This window comes from Myxocyprinus asiaticus, chromosome 2 (assembly GCF_019703515.2).
Source record: "Myxocyprinus asiaticus isolate MX2 ecotype Aquarium Trade chromosome 2, UBuf_Myxa_2, whole genome shotgun sequence".
Taxonomy (NCBI): Eukaryota; Metazoa; Chordata; class Actinopteri; order Cypriniformes; family Catostomidae; genus Myxocyprinus; species Myxocyprinus asiaticus.
In genome coordinates this window covers 39,870,325-39,893,047 of record NC_059345.1, presented here as the reverse complement: position 1 = coordinate 39,893,047, position 22,723 = coordinate 39,870,325, and the positions used below count along the sequence as shown (strand labels likewise).

Here is a 22,723-nt window from a genome sequence, read left to right as displayed (position 1 = left end):
GATAGATGAATGAATGAGTAGACAGACAGACAGACAGACAGACAGACAGATAGATAGATAGATAGATAGATAGATAGATAGATAGATAGATAGATAGATAGATAGATAGATAGATGGGTGGGTGGATGGATAGATGGATAGATGAATGGATGAGTAGACAGACAGAGAAACAGACAGACAGACACATAGATAGATAGATAGATAGATAGATAGATAGATAGATAGATAGATAGATAGATAGATAGATAGATCGATAGATGGGTGGGTGGATGGATGGATAGATGGATCGATGAATGAATGAGCAGACAGACAGTCAGACAGATAGATAGATAGATAGATAGATAGATAGATAGATAGATAGATAGATAGATAGATAGATAGATAGATAGATAGATAGATGAGTGGGTGGGTGGATGGATGGATAGATGAATGAATTAGTAGACAGACAGACAGACAGATAGATAGATAGATAGATAGATAGATAGATAGATAGATAGATAGATAGATAGATAGATAGATAGATAGATGGGTGGATGGATAGATGTGTGGGTGGATGGATGAATGGATGAGTAGACAGACAGAGAAACAGATAGCTAGACAGACAGACACATAGATAGATAGATAGATAGATAGATAGATAGATAGATAGATAGATAGATAGATAGATAGATAGATAGACAGATAGATAGATGGATGGATGGATGGATGGGTGGGTGGGTGGGTGGATGGATGGATAGATGGATAGATGAATGAATGAGTAGACAGACAGAGAAACAGACAGACAGACAGATAGACAGACAGACAGATAGATAGATAGATAGATAGATAGATAGATAGATAGATAGATAGATAGATAGATAGATAGATAGAACAGAACAAACAGGCAAACTGTTACAAAAAATATTTGTCATTACAGACTAAGAATACAGTATAGCAACTTGTATGAGCGTAGACATTAAATAACACAAAAGGTAAAGAAATACAAAAACATAAAAAGTCGTAGGGGTTCTGCTATACAAATCCATATTTATCTGAGAGAAAAGATAAATGTTTGGCTTGTGGACTTTCCATCTTTATAGTCTTTAAGACATCTCTGCCCCACGCTGGTGCACAGAGTAACTTCACTCAACACGAGTTTCTCCGAGTTTACATCCGGGGCTTTTCCCTAGGCAGTGGGGGACGCACTACAACAGTTCCTTAGGCAAAGTGAAATAAATTCGCCGCACCGTTACATAAACTAGTCCGCTTCTTCCAAGTGTTGTTTCCCAGTCGGCGTTTCTTGTTTCGCCGCGGTTTGCAACAATATCAAATTAATTTCCAACGTGACGAATAATTTGTTATGTTGGATGAGTTATTTTTTGTGTTATACACGGCATGGTTTTGGTGTCCCATTATCTCTCTTCGGCGCGCATTGATATGCCAAGCGCTCATACTGGGGGTGAATGGGAAGGAAGAAGAGTTCTTGTTTTGTATGTCAGTTTCTGTCTTTTTTTTAAAATACATTTTTGGTCAAAAACCAACCGAACAAACCGAAGATTCCTTCTAATACACTGCACAAAACTTTAGGGCGCTAAAGCGAATCATTTCATCCTCGGGATAGGATTTTGGTGGTGAAATGCCCGGCTGTTTGTAAATATATATTTAAATAATTGGTGAGTGTGTGTAAGTGTATGAAGATCGGGATTTGACTGCTGGAGGAGTGTGTACAAGGGTAAGTGCACTTCGGGGGTTTTTCTATCTTCATCAGGGGAACTTTTGGGCACAGTTTGTGTTTAAAGTCTCTCAGCTTTCTGTATTTGATTGTGTTGGCAGTGATTTGAGTGGATGTGAAAGCGCAGAGGCATCGCGCGCGGGGGGGGGGGGGGGGGTTCAATTCTCTTTATTCTAGGAGTTGCAGGAGAGAGAGAGAGAGAGAGAGAGAGAGAGAGAGTGAGAGTGCAGCTGCAGTAAAAGATACGTTATAACTTATAGCCGTTATACAATAATACCTCGATTGACACCAAAACACCTCACAAACGCCACTTATTGAACAAAACTTGCGTATATATCGATGACATTTTGACTTAAGCGCAAGATGTTGTTTTCACACCAGTAATGGGATGCCATTATAAATTCACTTAACGCTTACATTTACATTGATAAGTGAAAGGAAGACATCTCGAGCGATAACCCGAATAAAGTGTGTGTATGTCGACTCCTGGTGTCTCGAGCATCTCTGTGTTGAGCTACTATTGTTGTGAGAACCGCTAGGGCGGCAAGACGTGAGATCGTGGAAGAATGTTTCTCAGTTCGTGTTCTCGGCACCACGCCTCGACATGTATCATATCAGCACAAACGCGAGATCTTCAAATATATTCTCTTATAACGCGAAAGAAAGTTGTAGGCCCTGTGCAGTGTGAGTTTGATGTGTAATTGTGTGAGGATATAAAGTGATGGTGCTGTTTCCGGTGTGGATGCGCTGGAACGCCGATGATGATGATGATGATGATGTCGACCTTTCTCAAGCTTTCACATGGCGCTCGGTTCCCTTTAACAACCGGGCCGCCAAGAGCTTCTGTCACACTCACCCTGTGTTTTACTACATTGTCATTGTCGGATGTGTGTCTTTCTGGTACAAGTGCTGTTTTTGGACGTTGTGCTGGACACTCAATAACCGTAACAGTAGGGTTGTTCCTCATCAAAATCACACCCTGTTTTCAGACATTGTTTGATCATGAAATTGCTGCATGCAAAGTTACCAAAGAATACAGGTTGCTAACAAAGTCTTTTTTTCTTCTTCTCTTCATTCCCCCCCCCCCCATGTTTTATGCATGTGTGGCTGTTTTCTTCCATTATCAAGAAGAAAGTACATCTTGATTGACTGTACTGCCATTTTTTTCTGCTTCTGTTTCTCCCTCTTTCCCTGCTTTTTCTGTGACGGGTCACCAAGTTCACTGTAAGGTGTATCCAAATACATGAAATACATGTATTCAGATGCATTAAATTAAGAAAGCTACTTGTGTCCAATAAGTTTGGTGCAGAAGTTGGTGTTTTTATTCAGAAGCTACATAACAGATATTTACATATATCCCACAAAACAAAATAAAAGCAATTTACACAAATAATCCTGTTCAAAAGTTGGTTCTTGATATGGTGTGTTGCCTTCTTGAGCGTTAATGAATGTTGGCACCTTTTGTATCACAATTTCCCTCAGTTGTCAAGTGTCAGAATCTGGATCGCAACATCATATAGCCACTTTTGGGAAGAACTCAAATGTGCAAAAGATGCTGGGAAACCAAAGAATGTGCGGTACCTGGAGGATTTATTTAGAACAGTGGGGCAGCTTCACTGCTCAGGACAAAGCAGGAACTCATGCACAACTATCACAAAAGATACAAACAGTCATTGATCATCAAGGAAGCAAAACACCATATTAAGAAGCAAGGGTATGTGAACTTTTTAATAGCATAATTTGTGTAAATTCAGTTTTCATTTTGTCTTGTGGAATATATGTTATGTCAAATAGCTTAATCAGGGCAGAACTAAATGAAAAACAAAATGCAATTTTTAGGATCCCTCTTATTTTTTTAAAATGCAGAATCTTCTGCAAGGGGGTGCAAACTTACAGTTGAAGTCAGAAGTTTACATACACTTTGGTTGAAGCCACAGATCCACAGATTTAATATGAGCAAACTATAGTTTTGGCAAGTCGTTTAGGACATCTACTTGCATGACACAAGTAATTTTTCCAACAATTGTTTACATACAGATTGTTTCACTTTTAATTGACTATATCACAATTCCAGTGGGTCAGAAGTTTACATACACTAAGTTAACTGTGCCTTTAAGCAGCTTGGAAAATTCCAGAAAATGATGTCAAGCCTTTAGACAATTAGCCAATTAGCTTCTGATAGGTCAGGTGTACTGAATTGGAGGTGTACCTGTGGATGTATTTAAAGCCTACCTTCAAAATCAGTGCCTCTTTGCTTGACATAATGGGAAAATCAAAAGAAATCAGCCAAGACCTCAGAAAACAAATTGTGGATTTCCACAAGTCTGGTTCATCCTTGGGAGTAATTTCCAAATGCCTGAAGGTACCACGTTCATCTGTACAAACAATAGTATGCAAGTATAAACACCATAGGACCACGCAGCCATCATACCGCTCAGGAAGGAGACCCATTCGGTCTCCTAGAGATGAATGTAGTTTGGTGCGAAAAGTGCAAATCAATCCCAGAACAACAGCAAAGGACCTTGTGAAGATGCTGGAGGAAACAGATGGACAAGTATCTATATCCACAGTAAAACGAGTCCTATATCGACATAACCTGAAAGGCTGCTCAGCAAGAAAGAAGCCAATGCTCCAAAACCACCATAAAAAAAAAAAGTCAGACTACAGTTTGCAAGTGCACATGGGGACAAAGATCTTACTTTTTGTAGACATGTCCTCTGGTCAAATGAAACAAAAATTTAACTGTTTGGCCATAATGACTATCGTTATGTTTGGAAGAAAAAGGGTGAGGCTTGCAAGACAAAGAACACCATCCCAGCCGTGAAGCATGGGGGTGGCAGTATCATGTTGTGGGAGTGCTTTGCTGCTGGAGGGACTGGTGCACTTCACAAAATAGATGGCATCATGAGGAAGGAAAATTATGTGGATATATTGAAGCAACATCTCAAGACATCAGCCAGGAAATTTGGTCAAAAATGGGTCTTCCAAATGGACAATGACCCCAAGTATACCTCCAAAGTTGTGGCAAAATGGCTTAAGGACAACAAAGTCAAGATACTGGAGTGGCCATCACAAAGCCCTGACATCAATGCAACAGAAAATTTGTGGGCAGAACTGAAAAAGCATGTGTGAGCAAGGAGGCCTACAAACCTGACTGACTGAAGCTTGTGGAAGCTACCCAAAACATATGATCCAAGTTAAAAAATTTAAAGGCAATGTTACCAAATACTAACAAAGTGTATGTAAACTTCTGACCCACTGGGAATGTGATGAAAGTAATAAAAGCTGAAATAAATCATTCTCTCTACTATTATTCTAAAATGTTGCGAGGGGGCTGCGTGAACTGTTGCTCTCGTGCCCTATCATGAATGCGCACAGGAGATCGACACATTTTCACTAAATAATACATTAGATTTTGGTTTGTTTCTCACCAAACCTTATTGCATGCTTTCATAACAATCATGAGTATCGTGGAATAATTTGTAAGACTTCTGAATTATACTTTTGTGTTCTTTTGAAGCTTGAAGAGGTAGTCACCATAAACTGCCATTGTATGACATCACTGAGCACAATTTTTTTCACAATTTCTCCCTTTGTGTTAAGAAAAAGAAAGTCATATATGGTTATAACAACACAAGGGTGAGTAAACAATGACTGAATTTTCATTTTTGGGTGAACTGTCCCTTTAATGCTGCATTGATTGAATTAAAATTGAAATCATAATATGGCCTTGCGCGATTGCTTAACCTTAAAAGGCTGCGTTTTAAAATATACGCGTCTGAATATTCATACTTCCCTGCTATATACAGGTAATATGCCAAAAGCAGTATGCCAATGGAGTAGCATTTCCGAATCCTCAGTATTCATAAAACAGTTAGCGTGAAGTACCCGGATGACCTACTATTTCTGGCATGATTCTGAAGTGCGGATCAACTGGACACTTTACGATCCCATAATTCCTCCGGAGCTGAGGAGATGTCACATTCAAAAAGCTGGATTTGAAAGAATGGCGGTGAACTGCGAGTCAAGTGGCTGTTTTCATCTGTAAGGGATATACACCAAGAAGTTTGTTCCTTATGGTAAATGGTGCTTGTTTAACAAAACCAGAGTAGATTATTTTCGCAGTTGTTGTTATTACATCATATATTTGGGTCATGGGTCAATACCCACGTCCCCAGATGAAGTATGATGGAATCTATTTATTCTACTTGCATGCATACCCAAAGAAACAATTTTACTGGCTGAGAAGTGTGTCCTTAATCATATACAGTCCATACTCTGACAGTACGCGATTTCGGACACAGGGATTGTCTGCATTCAGCGCTTCAGTCAGCGCTGTATGAGCAAGCGGGGCCCTCTAGTGATTTGGACGGCATTATCCATAATACCACTATAATACAGAATTTAAAAGTGGGTTTTGTTTCTTTGGTTAAAACTTTTTATTTTTCCATGATGTGGTTGACATTTCCGTGGAATTGCCCAACATATGCATAGTATGAATTTGTAATGTTCAGTCATTTATCATATTTAGGTATCACTGGTTATCATATTTAGTTAGTGATCATATTTAGTTTTTGTATCTTTTTATCTTTTTTATAGTTTTATTGTGGCTCTGTTTAACATTTTGGCCTATCATGTGTTCAACAGATCCAATTTTGAATGGAAATGATTTATTTTTAGAACAGTAAAAAAGCTTTGTACCTCTTTGTACATTTTAAAGCATAATTCCTTAGTAAAACAGTGATATGATGACAAAATAATGTAAGTGACAAAATATCAGTATCGGCCTATAGTTTGTTTCTTTTAATCGTATCTGCCAAACCAATTTATATTGGTGCATCCCTATATATTATAAAAGTACACACATTATTACTGAGTCATTATTACTAAGCCATTATTACTCCTCACAGAGTAAATTTTTACACCTGAAATTATGTCTTAAACAGTGACTAATAATAAGATGTTAGTTCTTTAACGTATTATTGGATAGTAGTGCACTCTTTTGAAGTGCTGGCTTATAGATAGGTGCTCTGATTGATAGGGTGATGCATACATGACAAGGACTAAAATTAGTAAAGTTCTGAATGAAAGTTTGGGAGGAACATGTTCATCTAATCCTGTAAATCACAACCCAAGGACATATAAGTGGCCATTTACCTCACTCCTGTGACAGTTGTTCCGTGATCCCTCAGCCCCTCCAACTCCAGATTTGTTTATAATATTTTAACCATATATTAATTTATATTATGTAATGTACAGTAAGTAGTCCAGGGAAAATACAGTAACATGTTAACTTTACAAATGTGAGAGTGAATTATGTGGTTTTGAAGGTAGAGTGTGAAGGAAAACTGCCTTGAGAAGAGGCGTTATTATAAAGGAGCTTCTCAAATATAGGGTGGTTGAAATGAAATACTTTTGAGAAGTTGACATGGCCTGTCGGGTGAGATGCTTTACTCCATCTAAAATTATTTAAACAATTTTGCTAATTCTTACACATGTAGTTTTTATGGCCATATTTATTGAAACTACATGGTATAATTGTACTTATAAAAATGTATTTGTTACACTGTAGGACCATTTAAAATGAACTGAAGGGTGAAAAACAGTGGAAAAACTTCAAGGGATAGTTCACCCAAAAAATTGGAACAACATGAGGGTGAGTAAATAATTTTAATTTTTGGGTGAGCTATTCCTTTAAGAGAAATGATGACCAGTCACAGCACCTGTTTTCCCATTTCCCTTCTCATGTATTTTCCCTTAATTTAATATGTTGAATAAACATTTTTTATGTTATGCATCAACAAGTACAGAGAGGTGTATTATATTTTCACTCTCTCTAATGAGTTGTTCTGAATTAATCACAAGCTTCAACATGTACTGAGCCAACAGGTGAGGGTATGGTGTGCCAGTCTGATAAGGCAGGTGTGTGTGTGTGTGTGTTTATCACTCTGGCTATCTGCCCTCACTGAATAGAAAAGTTCTAGAAAATGTGAGAATTCCCTTCTTTTGCTGTGCTGGCCAACTATGGACACTTTAAGTGCCCATACCTATTTATGGATATTTGTATGCTTAAAATATGTATGAATAAAAATACAAATAAAAAAAAAACTGCTTGATATTTGGACCAAATTGGAGCAAGAATCATTCTATTCATGATGCTAAATAAATAGCTAAATAATAATAGCTCATGTCCTGAATCTGAAGTGAGCTTAAATTTTTCACAACACAAATGGCTTTACTAATATAGAGGACATACAATTCTGCATTTCTATCTTGGGCCAGATACATCAGTGACTGGTGCAGCTACAGCTAGAGGATGCTACTCTGAAGATGAGTGAAAATCTCTTAGTGTGTGGAGTGCCCATCTGGTAGTCTCCATTCATTCTGATGAGAAGAGAGTGATGATCTGTGAGAGAGACAGAGACTGATTCTGTGAGACACAAGTACTAAGAACAGAAAATAACAAACAGCACAAACAAAACAGAGTCAGGCAGTTAGGAATTGAGTGAATTTGCACTGTAGCAGTTTTAACCACCACGCAATTGTGTGGGGCCCCGGATGTCGAGAGGGCCCCCACACCGGTAGGAAAGCTCTGCAAAAACCGCTCGAGGTGACATGTCGTTCCGGGTACACGTGCGAACACGTCATTGTCAGCACTCTCAGAGTGGTTCACATTAGAAGCTGCCGGGTTTGGGAAAAAATATCTAGGCCTTCCAAACTTGTTTCACTCACGCTCAGATACGTGCGAACGGATGAGTTAGGGGCCGTTCACACCAAACGTGTTTTTGTGTGCATCTGCTCTGTTTTGTCATTGTTTTCCTATGTTAACGACAAACGTCCTTGACTGCTGCACCGCATCTTGGTGTTTCTTCAGTGTGTCACACAGTGACCGGCACATTTTTAGACACTGTTTCAATTAATAAGAACTTCAGGTTTCAAAAATGCATGTTGAGACACCTGCGTTCTGTTTCAGTCGTTGCGCTAGACTGTTTTTAGCGCAGGTGTCACAAAGATTTAACATTTTGAACAAGTTCAGGTTGCAAAGAGGTGACTGTTACAATGTTTGACATTATTCCAGATTGTTCTGCACCAAGCAAAGTTTCAGCGCTTGATAAACGGCAATGTTTTTTCCACCTTCTGCTCTAGTGTGCTGAGGGGTCGCCGTGCATTGTTGCCTACAATGCTTACAAAAAATAAAGCCTTTTGCAACATGGTGAAAAATACAGTGCAGCATCAGAATATAAGCTCCAGGTGAAAGTAAAGTAAATAAGACAGGAAAATATTACAATTGTATACAACAAATCATCAAAAAAATAATAATAATATAATGACAAACTGGACAACAATAAATAATTGATGGGTTATAATATTAATAAATACCAACTACATTCCAAAATGTTACTGGGTGAAGTAGTAGCTTTTGCACACCCTGTTCACATAAAAAAAAGTTTTGTACAAATGTATGTAGGTAAATATAGCTTTAAAAACATGCATAAATTACATTTAACTAGATTGTTATTTCATTAAAAATTTTGAATACGGCTTATAGGCGAATTTAAAATTATGTTTTAAGTTTTATGCTTTTTTTTTTTTTAAGCAAACATTTTCAAAATGGGGCCCCGGGTTGGTCAGTTGATTGGGGCCTCAGAAATCATAAACCCGCCCCTGAATTTGCACAGGCATCGAAAGTGCAACTCTGAGTGTCTCTGTAAACGGTGAGATGTTCTGTCCTAAATATGCTGTTCCAGGACACAGTTAGAAACGTAGTTACTTACTGTGAAGTGGACACTTTTTGTCTAAAGCAGGGGTTCTTTAACTTTCTCTGCATGGGACTCAGATATGACATTTTGTGTTCACATTGGACCTTGTGTTTACCTATATGTTAATTTATTTACTATTTTTATGACTACAACATTTTTGATTTAGACATAAAATTACAGAAATCTCTATTATTCTTTCACAGACTCAAAAAAGCCTGTTAACAGAAATTAAACATTTTAACAAGCACACAAACATGCACACTTTTGAATTGTAGAAACAAAGTCTATGTTGAAACTGATCAAATCAGTTGCATCCAGTTTGAACTTGAAAGCATCTTGTTTTTAACCCTTACAAACATGTACCATGGCAACCATATCTGCCAAAAATAACACAGTGACTACAATTATTGTTAATAAGATGTAATAATATAAAGACCAACATTTCATATTTCTTCAATGTGCTGCGCTGTGGGATGTGGCCAGAGTCTGCAAAATTTTTGTTTCTATTTATAAATCTTGAAAAGGTGATACTGCTGTTTAATTACCAGAGCCAAAATGTCATTTTTCTTTAAATAAAGTTTTGTCTTTCAAGTGAGACTGCTTCATTTAGCTAAATTCAAGCAGCGATGAAAGGGGGAGAGCAGAGATAAAAACACTTGTGGGTCTTTGCTAATTTATTTAGACATGTCAGTGATCTGTATACGTGTCAGTTATATTTATAACATCATTGATTCGGATGCAATTAAACTGGACCATGTTATTCATAACACCCAGACTGTATAAAGGTATGCGATAATTGTAACACGTTGTAATAAATAAAAAAGCACTATAATGTGAATATATAGTCTATATTTAATGTGTATATACTAATGTTAGTCAATAAACAACACATCATAAGATCTTGAATCACAGACTTTATTCACACCACCAGTCTTATTCACTAAAATGTCTCGGTTGCTTTCTGTGTATTCTTCATGAGTTAAAATCAGCTCTAACATTCATACAGACGGGATCATCACAGGCGTTTTGTAACTTCTGAATGAGAGATGTTTACTGTGATGCTCCGAGAGGCGTGTGCACTTGCCGGTCACACATCAGACTCACCGGCATACAGAGATAAATCGTGGATAAAATATATTTAAATGTCCGCGAAATTCAAATTTGGCAATATTTATGCTGACCTCAGACCTGTATACACCTTTCCTGGGACTTTGCATGGATCAAAAGCATTTTTTGATGTTTTTCTTTATATCGTTTTCCAGGTGTTTTTCCATTCACCACTATTGTTTCCTCCTGCTGGTGGTCACAAATATGGAAGCTGCGGGGAAAAAGTGACGTCACTGAAACAGGTCCATATACATAAAAAAATACATAAAAGAGACTAATTACTTTGAACTTGCCCACATAACGCATTCCCAGCAAATACAGAACATTCCCCTAATGTTAGCATTTAGTTCCCATTTGGTTATTGTTTTGGGAATCAATTCCTAACGTTCTAGGAACATTCTCTTTATGTTCTATATTTTTGCAACCATAAACTAACGTTCCCAGAACATTGCAGGGAGGTTCTTGTGTAACAACCTAATATAAACCTACATAGAACGTTCTAAATCAAAATAAAATCCCTTTATTGTCACTCAACCATATACACAAGTGCAACAGTGGGTGAACGTCTGGGTGCAGTTCCAAGCAACATAGCAGTCATGACAATAAACATCTAATTTACATATAACACAATTTACACATCTTGTTTACTCAACACAATATACAATATATTCTAATAGTTATTTTTACGTTTTATTTTTCAGTCACATTTATATATATTTATATATATACACACACACACTACCTAAAACTAAAGTTTTCTTTATTATTATTTTTTTTAAATTAAATTTTAGTTTTATAATGAAATAAATTAATATGGTAGCACAACTATATTTTTGTCTACAAAACTAATTTCAAACATTTAAGCATACGCCTTCAGATCAAAAGATTTTTAAGATTATGAGAAACATTTCAGGCAAGTGTTTCAAAACTTTTGACCGGTAGTGTGTATATATAATTTGATCATTTTTAATAAATGTTTCAGTGAGGTTGATACAACAATGACTGAAATTAGTGCAGTACTGGGCGGGCACGCGCTATTTCTGATACTTACAAAAATGGTCTATACAAAACCGGCACAAACAAATTAATCAAAGAATTTGCCTTCCTTCTGTTTGGCCAGTGTACACAGTAACTGCAGTGTTGTGAAAATGTCATGCTTTAGTGACAGCGCTTCTGCCTCGCTTGATATTGTGGAGAGAGATAGTGTGTCTGTCAAATGATATTGAGGAGGGATATAATCATAAGTAAAGAGCCGAAAGACAGTCCTGGCCAGCGCAACAGCATGGGTGATTGGACTGAATAGAGCGAATTTGCTCTTAGCAGTTTAATTTCTTACCCAGAAATTATTGCACATTTATTCAAATACATCGCAACCTAACATGTATGGCTATGCAAACCAATTAGTTTAAGAAACTGTTGTTTGGAATGCTCTTTGAGTGGTGTCCCTTTCCTGCAGTTCCATTTGGAATTCACCCACAAACTTTGAATTGAAGCAAAAAAATAATCGAAAACTGGACAAAAACAAAAAAACAAAAACAAACTGATGATATTATGGACTGATGGCTACATCAGAAGCTTATACCATCGGTAGGTCTGTCTTTAAAGGTTTATAAGTTATCGTTAAAAATCAGTTTCCCTATAGATTTTTACTTCCGTAACTATACTGTTTATATGACTAGGGTCATGTCAGTTTGGAAGACTACAACCTATGTGCATCCCAAATCTTTAACCACAGAGCCACCTCCACCTAAAATATTCCCTCTAGCATGTTCTATAATTTTATGAATTAGATTTGTCACTCTTCTCCTGGGCATTTCTGTGTGTAAATGTGTATGAGAAGTGTGCTCCTTACTATCATCTCTTGTCTATTCCAGCTCCACCCCCCACACTGCCAGTTGGATGGTGTTGACAACGGCAGACGTTGGGAAGTTATAGAATAAACCATTGTCATAAAGGGGGTGCACACATTGGGAAACAGTGATGGTCAGCTTTTATTATGTTAAACTGGCAAGTTAATACATTTAAATGTTTTCCTGGACAATACAGTGCAATTAGTAGCAATAAACTGTTGCACAGTTATAAAAAAGGTTACTTTAGAATGAACACTTAGAGGCAGCTCAAGGCTGGGAGAGAAGGAAACAGTTAATGCATACATCAGCATCATTTCCCATCAAAGAAGAATGAAAAGAGGGAGAGTGCAGAAGATTGTGTGTATGTGCAAATATTGAAGAAGAGTAATGTTCAGTTTGATCCGTGTTGTTCAGGCAGGATTTGATGAGAGTGGTTCTGATTGAATCAGTACGCAGAGATATATCCTACTCACACTGAGCAGACATACACACACTCACACTAACAGATCCGACATGGCATGGTCATAAACATTGTGAGACCCCAAGCGCTCTCTTACCTCTTTTTTTTATCTGTGTCATGACAATGTTTTACAAACCAGTCGTTCAGATCTCAATGAGTGAAAAAATATCCTCTCTGTTCCTCTTATTTTTCAGGCAGCTGTGTTGCGTTTTGGGAAGAAGGGATCGATGATGGAATTGCAAAATTTACAGGAAGCACTCAAAGTGGAAATCCAGATCCATCAGGTACCCACCCCCCCCAAAACACGGTTGCACTAAATGTACTGTAGTGTGTAGTTGTTGCAGCTGCAGTACCCTCATCATCCTCTAGAGTTCACTGTGTTCACAGTCAGCAAATGCTTCCCGCTGCACTCTTGAGAGTCCTAAAACTTTCTCTCTCTTTCTGTCTGCAGAAACTCATCACCCAGATGAAGCAAGATCCACAGGTGTGTGTCCCTCAGTGAACATTTCCTCTGTACAGCTTGATAGATACGCTCTCATATACTCTGCGGCAGCTGAAACTGTGTATCAGGGAGGAGTGTGTGTGTTTTTGTACAGAATGCTGATCTGAAGCTGCAGCTCCGTGACCTGCAGACCAAGATCACAGCGCTGAGTGAGCGGCAGGTGAGAGCTGTTCTCTGAGAGAACACCTGCTGCTGTGTCAGTGTTCTCATGGAGCGTATGTGTGTGTGTGTATTAAGTTCAATCAAGTTTTCATTTGGCAGGGATACAGTTATTTGCCAGTCTGAAAGTTTTTACTTCCTTGGAAAAAATAAGGCCATCTTGTTAAGTCGTGAAAGTCTTACCAGGCATTGTTTTGTTTTGTGTATTGTGCTGAATTTATTTTTGTAATTCCATTGTGTGATTTGTGTGTGGTGTTGTGTTGCCAAACTAAGTATTTGCCAACACTGTATTTGACACACACACAAATCTGTTCTCTCCTCTTTTCTTTGACATTTATATAACTTAAGATTTATGTCTGGGGATGATTATGTGGTGTAACAACATGTACTGTTCTTCACTAGAGCTTACTCTACAGAACAGGAAGTGCTGTGGAGGAGAAAGAGAAAAGATGTGTTGTAGACAGTAGGAGTGGAGAGGAGTTTTAATAAGAATCTCAAAGCTTTTTATAGGAACAGAACCGAGCAGCTGCCATCAACAAGAGAAAAACTCACACTCTATCTTTATGCAGAGAAATAGGAATAAGTAACACAAGGTGAGCATATCTTAAGGCTATATAGTTAGAAAGACAGTGACTCAAAGCCTCCACATTTAAAAACAAAATGAACCACCCAGCAGCACTATTTAATAAAGTGTGCTCTCTTTATCACTCATTCACTCACACACACTCGGAATGTGTTGAGCAGCACAGTGTCCAGTGGAATTCTCTCACATCTGGGAGTGTGTGTCTATAACAGATGGTGGAGGGAGCCTGTTAAAACTGTAATCAGTGAGAGGACTGAGCTGGGGGAGTTGTGTATAAACTCATTAATGGAACTGTCACTGTCTTCACTGGTTACAGAATCAACACATACTCAGCTAAATGCAGACAAGCTATATTGCATATCCCTAGCCTGTGAGTTAGATTTTAGGATCATATATTGTAAAAGCATGTACTCTTACAGTCTACAGTGCATCCGGAAAATATTCACAGCGCTTCACTTTTTCCACATTTTGTTATGTTACAGCCTTATTCCAAAATGGATTGAATTCATTATTTTCCTCAAAATTCTACAAACAATACCCCATAATGACAATGTGAAAGAAGTTTGTTTGAAATCTTTGCAAATTTATTAAAAATAAAAAACGAAAAAAATCACATGTACATAAGTATTCACAGCCTTTGCCATGACACTCAAAATTGAGCTCAGGTGCATCCTGTTTCCACTGATCATCCTTGAGATGTTTCTACAACTTGATTGGAGTCCACCTGTGGTAAATTCAGTTGATTGGACATGATTTGGAAAGGCACACACCTGTCTATATAAGGTCCCACAGTTAACAATGCATGTCAGAGCACAAACCAAGCCATGAAGTCCAAGGAATTGTCTGTAGACCTCCGAGACAGGATTGTATCGAGGCACAGATCTGGGGAAGGGTACAGAAAAATTTCTGCAGCATTGAAGGTCCCAATGAGCACAGTGGCCTCCATCATCCATAAATGGAAGAAGTTTGGAACCACCAGGACTCTTCCTAGAGCTGGCCGCCCGGCCAAACTGAGCGATCGGGGGAGAAGGGCCTTAGTCAGGGAGGTGACCAAGAACCCGATGGTCACTCTGACAGAGCTCCAGCGTTTCTCTGTGGAGAGAGGAGAACCTTCCAGAAGAACAACCATCTCTGCAGCACTCCACCAATCAGGCCTGTTTGGTAGATGGGCCAGATGGAAGCCACTCCTCAGTAAAAGGCACATGACAGCTCGCCTGGAGTTTGCCAAAAGGCACCTGAAGGACTCTCAGACCATGAGAAACAAAGTTTGAACTCTTTGGCCTGAATGGCAAGCGTCATGTATGGAGGAAACCAGGCACCGCCCATCACCTGGCCAATACCATCCCTACAGTGAAGCATGGTGGTGGCAGCATCATGCTGTGGGGATGTTTTTCAGCGGCAGGAACTGGGAGACTAGTCAGGATCGAGGGAAAGATGAATGCAGCAATGTACAGAGACATCCTTGATGAAAACATGCTCCAGAGCGCTCTGGACCTCAGACTGGGGCGAAGGTTCATCTTCCAACAGGACAACGACCCTAAGCACACAGCCAAGATAACAAAGGAGAGGCTCAGGGACAACTCTGTGAATGTCCTTGAGTGGCCCAGCCAGAGCCCAGACTTGAACCCGATTGAACATCTCTGGAGAGATCTGAAAATGGCTGTGCACCGATGCTCCCCATCCAACCTGATGGAGCTTGAGAGGTCCTGCAAAGAAGAATGGGAGAAACTGCCCAAAAATAGGTGTGCCAAGCTTGTAGCATCATACTCAAAAAGACTTGAGGCTGTAATTGGTGCCAAAGGTGCTTCAACAAAGTATTGAGCAAAGGCTGTGAATACTTTTGTACATGTGACTTTTTCGTTTTTTATTTTTAATAAATTTGCAAAGATTTCAAACAAACTTCTTTCACGTTGTCATTATGGGGTATTGTTTGTAGAATTTTGAGGAAAATAATGAATTTAATCCATTTTGGAATAAGACTGTTACATAACAAAATGTGGAAAAAGTGAAACGCTGTGAATACTTTCCGGATGCACTGTATGCTACGACTCTTCTTTCTTCCTTTTGATATCTCCGTCTTTCTCCTGTCTTCTCTTGTTATGGAACCATTCTCTCTCAAAGTGCTCTGTGTTGCTTTGTGGATGTGCTCATGTGTATCATGTGTGTGCATGATACATTTTTGATGCCAGACTTTTCCACAAACTGTGAATGGCTTCAAATGAATTGCATTGAGAATGAGGAGACCAATCATGTTAACCATTTAGAAGCTCATTCTGTTTTCTAAATTGAATTTCCTATTTGCACGCTTAGAAATAAAGCTCAAGACATCTCAGAGGGTAATCTCAGCCTCAGACGGCATGCTACGGACCGCCCACAGTCCGTGCTCTATGTCTAATGCACACAGCACACAAAACTGGAAAAGGCTTTCTTGAACCACTCAGCGCAAATCTGATTGGCCGGTTCGATGGAACTTCTGAAAAATAGACGCAGACATTTTCTGCTTTGTTTACTTAGTTATGTCTGTGAAATTCTCTGTAATGAGGTTTTCTGTGCTGTACTTAGACTTTCTACACATTTTCCGCTATTTTCCCATGTGTGTTCTGTGCAGTCGCTCATGGAGACTTGCGCATAACTATATAAATGATTTCTTTCCCCATGTCAGTCTTTTATTATGGTATGATACATCTGTGATAACCCATCCCCTAAATATTCCGTAATGACAAAACCGACTGTAATTGATTGCTTAACATGTTAGTTGGCTTTTCCTGTCTAAATGGGTGGTTCTTGACCAATTGAAGCTGCTGTAAAGTCATAGGTCTGGCTACGCGAGACTACTCGGAGGGTGCTCAAGAGCTGCATGATTTGTTCCTGGAAATTCACGTATTAAGTGTGCTGTATTCATTATTCAAGTGATTTATTATCAGCCAGAATGTTTATTTCCCATTCATCTGCATTTGCTTAAAAACGTTTTTTCAGTCCCATTCATCATTATGTAGAATCATTGTTACTTTGTAGATAATCTACCACAGATGTAAGTGTGCCTATTTTAAAAAATATTTCTTGTAAATGTGTTTTGAGATCATAAATACAAATTTTGGGTTTAATGTGTTCTTGAATGCAAATTATCTAGTGGTCATTACATAGGGAACACTTCAAAAATAATACAAAGATTTTTGATACTCCTATTATAAATTAAACACATTAAAATTGTAACCTGGAATGGGGAATTATGTAATTTAAAAAAAAAAAACAGATTTCCCAAACACACCTCCATTGTCCATTAGTCAGTTTCCCACTAAACAGCTTATTACAACTTTTCATGCCCCAAACTCTGGTTGAATTAGAAGTTGACATGTTAGACTGCTCAACTAAGCAGAGCAATGTTTTGAAAGTGCCACAGAGCCAAAGAGTGTAGACTCTTAATGGAAGTCAATCTAAAATTGGTTATTGTTGGCTTATTGTTACATATTATTGTCTCAGCACATTAAGCTGGGATAGGATAAAGTATTTTAACATTGAGACTGTTTACATGCACACCAGTATGCTGATAACTCCTAAAAGTCAGCTTATTAAAAAAAAAATCTGACAAAGCAGGGGGGAAAAAGTGTTTACATGAGACTTAAAATAATCGAGTTGTTCTCTGCTTTTGATGTCAGACCGTGAAGAGACATGCGCACAAAACTTGCGCACATTGGATAAGCAGGTTAGAACGTCGTTAAAGGAGTTTACATGCAATGAGAAATCGAGGTAAAGGGCAAAAATCGATCGATCGATTGGTTTATTCTTAGGCCGTTTAAGACCTTACACCGATAAAGGAAAGCCAGTTAATGCATTTACATGACCACACATGTTGTAGGCTTATTAAGCATAATTGGTGTAAGAATGTGCATGTAAACGTGCTCATTGAAAAAATTACACACATCATTTTTAAAGACAAACAAAATCACACAATCAGACACACAATTTGTCCAAGGATAATGTGTTAATAATGATTCTAGATGGACACTGTTTTGGACATAAGACAGCATTCATGTTTCTGTCAACATCATTGCATCAGTATTCACAGTATTCATGTATATCAGATCTTACAGATAAAAGCTTATGCAGATGCGGATTAGCAAAAAAAAAAAAATAAGATTTGAAGTAGCAAACATGGCAAAATTCCTTTCAGCTGTATACCGGACACAGTTCATAGTCACAAATTATGCTAATGCTAATATATTACTGCAAATTTTCTTGTTAGGCCTAAACCCTGTTTTATAGAACACTTATAGAACAACTGTTGAGAAAGACAAAGAGAGAGTGATTTTCAGCTGTTGGGACTCCATGTTCTCACTTGCTGTCAATACAAATGGGCGAATTTCCAAAAGTCTCTTATCAACAGCAGGCAGGCAGAAAGGGAGAGTGTAAGTAAGAGAGACTTCATTGCAGGTACGAGTGACAGTGCTTGTACTTGTTCTTTCTCCCTCAGAAAAAGGTGGTAGAGCAGTTAAGGAGAGATCTACTGGTGAAACAGGAAGATATGAAGCTGCATACGCTACAAGCCGACGGGCAAACGTCTACCCTGCTCATCACACAGGCTCATCACACTCTGCCTGCTGCCAGCCTTACCACTTCACAGGTACTCACTCCATCACACAACACGAACAGGACACAATACTTTAATGACTGCCAGAAGTACACTACATAAAGACATAAAGACCGCTCTAAAAAGAAAGCCTTTGCTGAACATTATAAAACAGAGCATTAGGTTTAGGTGTAGTATGTATAGGTGTAAAGACCTAGCCTATAAAATTCTTGAAAGGAATAGCCATCATTTAGTCACCCTTATGTCATTCCAAACCCATATTTTTTTTGTTTTGTTTTGCAGAACACAAAAGGGGAAATTTTGAAAAACTTTCCAGGTCCCTCTTTTCTATACAGTGGAAATGGATAGTCAGGGTTATGCTGTAACAGAATACATTTAATGGCGTTACGTATTCAGAATACAAAAATGAAGTAACTGTAATCAGCCCCGTTACGTTTTCAAGCATCTTTATTCAGAATACAATGACTTTATACACATATTTTAGAATACTTTTAGACTTCTCTCATGGCCACAAAATAAGGCAGAAAGAAAAAAATTATTGTCAATCAATTGAGAAACTTAATAGTATTTCTGAAATTTTTTTTAAAGCAGTGCGTGTACAGTGTTGCCAGGGTTTCATGCCAAATTGGGCTAATTTGTAAATCACAATCACAAGTTAGAATTATAGCATCGCGTGTTGTGGTTTTTGGAATACTTTAAAAATGGACCACGTCACCAAAAAGTTTGATGGTAGACACCAGACAAAGAAAATATAGCGTTTTAGTCATGTATAATGATTCCGGGACTGAATATCTGGCAACCGTACCGGAATGTTGTTATCTTAATCAGTGTGCTGTCAGCTGTGCACCAGAATCAATACAGCCACATTTTTACACAAATATTACATTCGAGCACATGATTGATGTAAATACATTAATTTAACATATCATACAAAATACAAAATTAAAACCGAAGGATTAAAAGAAGTATAAGCACACAAAAAATAAGTGTCAGTAATAAAAGAAGTAGAAAATAAAAAGAATAAATAGGCATAAATGCATATGCATGCAAGCAAACCTAGTTAAAATCATTCATATACTGTATTGTTGTCACAGGACCTCACTATGTTGCATGTTTAATTTCTACAAGTGGCAACCAGTTATCATATCGAAAATATGGCTAATTTGCATTTTGTATCCAATTTTGTGTCAAAATGTATTAATCTTTGTCAGTCCAATCAAATAATGGGTTAAGAAGAAGATTAAAAACATAAAATTTCATTCTGAACAGTCACAAACAACCCTGCTTGGCAGCCACGATGTCACAGGTAGCATTTTTCTTCTTGGAAAGTGGATAAGATATTGTAGTGGACCGCAAACTGCCTTCCATAAGGAAAAACATCAGCGTCCAATTTCACATGTAATTTTTAATCATAAAATGTGATCTCTCATCTTCATGAAAGTCACAAGTATAGAGAAAGCACAATGTGCTTAAGCTAACAACACACAAACAATTATAATCTTTCATGTCTATATTAAACACATCCCTTTAAACATTTACATTGCCTTGGAAAAATTAAGTGAACCCTTGGATTTAATAACTGGTCGATACTCCTTTGGCAGCAATGACCTTAACCAAGCCTTTCTGGTAGCTGTGGATTAAGCCTGCACAACATTCAGATGGAATTTTGGACCATTCTTCCTAACAGAACTGCTCCAGCTTAGCCGTATTCTTAGGATGTCTGGTGTGAATGGCTCTCTTGAGGTCATTCCACAGCATCTCTATTAGGTTAAGGTCTGGGCTCTGACTGGGCCACTCCAAAATGTGGATTTTCTTTTTTTGAAGTTATTCTGTAGTGAATTTACTTCGATGTTTAGGGTTATTGTCCTGCTGCATCACCCATCTTATGCTGAGCTTCAGCTGGCACACAGCCACTCTGACATTATCCTGTAGGATATCTTGATAAATTTAAGAATTAATTTTTCCATCAGTGATAGCAAGTGGTCCAGTCCCCGAAGCAGCAAAGCAGCCCCAAATCATGATGCTCCCTCCACTGTACTTCACCGTTGGGATGATGTTTCCATGTTGGTATGCGGTGCCCTTTTTATGCCATACGTAATGCTGCATGTTCTTCCCAAACAGTTCAACCTTAGTTTCATCAGTTCACAAAACATTTTCCCACTAGCATTGTGGAGTGTCATGGTGGTCTTTGGCAAACTTCAGGCATGCAGCGATGTTTTTGTTGGAAAGCAGTAGCTTCCTTCATGGTGTCCTGCCATGGGCACCATGCCTGTTTAATGTTTTCCGTATAGTAGACTAATGAAAACAGATGTTAACCAGTTGCAATGATTCCTTCATGTCTTTAGCTGTCACTCTAGGGTTCTTTTTTACATCGAGTATTCTGCGGTGTGCCCTTTGAATCACCTTGACTGGACGGCCACTTCTAGGGAGAGTAGCCACAGTACTAAATCGTCTGTTAGACAGTTTGTCTAACTGTGGACTGATGAATATCTAAACTCTTAAGATTTTGTAACCCAAGAACTTTGTAACCCTTTTCTGCTTTATGTAAAGAGACAAATTCTTGATTGTAGGTCTTCTGAAGTCCACGTCAGCAGATGTGAATGGCAAACTCAAAATATTTGAGTGCTTTTTATAAGTCAAAGTAGCTCTAACACACACCTCCAATCTCGTTTCATTAATTGGATGCCAGGATTGCCAACTCCTGACTCTAATTAGCTTTTGTTGATGTCGTAAGCCTAGGGGTTCACTTAATTTTTCCACAGCACTGTGAATGTTTAATGGAATGTGTTCAATAAAGACATGAAAGATTATAATTGTTTGTGTGTTGTTAGCTTAAACACATTGTGCTTTGTCTATACTTTAATGAAGATGAGATGACATTTTATGACTAATTAAAGGAATAGTTCACCCAAAAATGAAAATTTGCTGATAACTGACTCATCCTCAGGCCATCCAAGATGTATCCGAGTTTCTTTCTTCATCAAAACAGAATTTAAGATTTTTAGGATTTCATTTCAGGCCTCCTCCTCTAACAAAGTAAGTGAATGTACTCCATTTTTTGACGGTCCAAAATGACTCCAGATGACAAATAAAGGTCTTCTGAACCCAAACGATTGATTATTTTTAGAAACCAAAAATATTTATATAATTTTTAACTACAAATGTTTGCTTCCGTACATCTCTGTGACATGCGCTCATGGGAGGGATGACGTAAGCTCGTTGGTAAGGTCACGCGTCACATGGAGGAGGAGACAGGAATCACGTCATTGTTTACATTGGTTTTTTTTTATTATTATTATTTGGAAATGTTTATTTATTTTTTTTATATTGTTTTGGACTGTTTTGGTTTGTGAACGGCAAACTCTTGTAAACAATGATGCACTTCCTGCCTCCTCCTCCACGTGAGGATTATTTTGATGCACCCTAAATATGCATTTTGGACCATCAAAAAATGGAGGACATTCACTTGCATTGTTTAGAGATGGAGGCCTGAAATGAAATCCTAAAAGTCTTAAATTCTGTTTTGATGAAGAAAGAAACTCAGATACATCTTGGATGGAGTAAATTATCAGCAAATTTTTGGGTGAACTATTCCTTTAATGCACAAAACCAGTTAATTCCAATACCATACATGTATTGCACATCTAAATATATTATTGCACAAGAATGTGTATGTAATACAAGCAAATATACACCGATCAGCCAAAACAGCACCAAAGCGCATCTCAGAATAACATTCTGTGATGATATTCTTCTCACCAAAGTTGTACAGAGCGGTTGTCTGAGTTACCGTAGACTTTGTCAGTTCGAACCAGTCTTGCCATTCTCTGTTGACCTCTCTCATCAACAAGGCGTTTCCGTCCACAGAACTGCCGCTCACAGGATGTTTTTTGTTTTTTGCACCATTCGGATTAAATTCTAGAGACTGTTGTGTGTGAAAATCCCAGGAGATCAGCAGTTAAAGAAATACTCAAACCAGCCCATCTGGCGCCAACAATCATGC

At 38.1% G+C, this 22,723-nt stretch overlaps 1 protein-coding gene across 3 annotated transcripts in view; it reads left to right on the top strand.

Moving 5' to 3' along the window:
* Positions 1 to 1,430: 1,430 nt before the first annotated feature.
* LOC127416706 (PHD finger protein 21A-like) overlaps positions 1,431 to 22,723 on the top strand; it is a 35,969-nt gene continuing 14,676 nt past the window's right edge. For 2 of the 3 annotated variants that reach the window (XM_051656219.1, XM_051656214.1), the window contains exons 1-5: positions 1,431 to 1,711; positions 13,083 to 13,172; positions 13,340 to 13,372; positions 13,485 to 13,550; positions 18,604 to 18,753. In XM_051656219.1, the coding sequence (XP_051512179.1) occupies positions 13,116 to 13,172; positions 13,340 to 13,372; positions 13,485 to 13,550; positions 18,604 to 18,753 (306 nt within the window). In that variant the 5' untranslated portion in view covers positions 1,431 to 1,711; positions 13,083 to 13,115. The remainder of the gene's footprint in view (positions 1,712 to 13,082; positions 13,173 to 13,339; positions 13,373 to 13,484; positions 13,551 to 18,603; positions 18,754 to 22,723) is intronic. The other variant, XM_051656218.1, reaches the window with a different exon arrangement.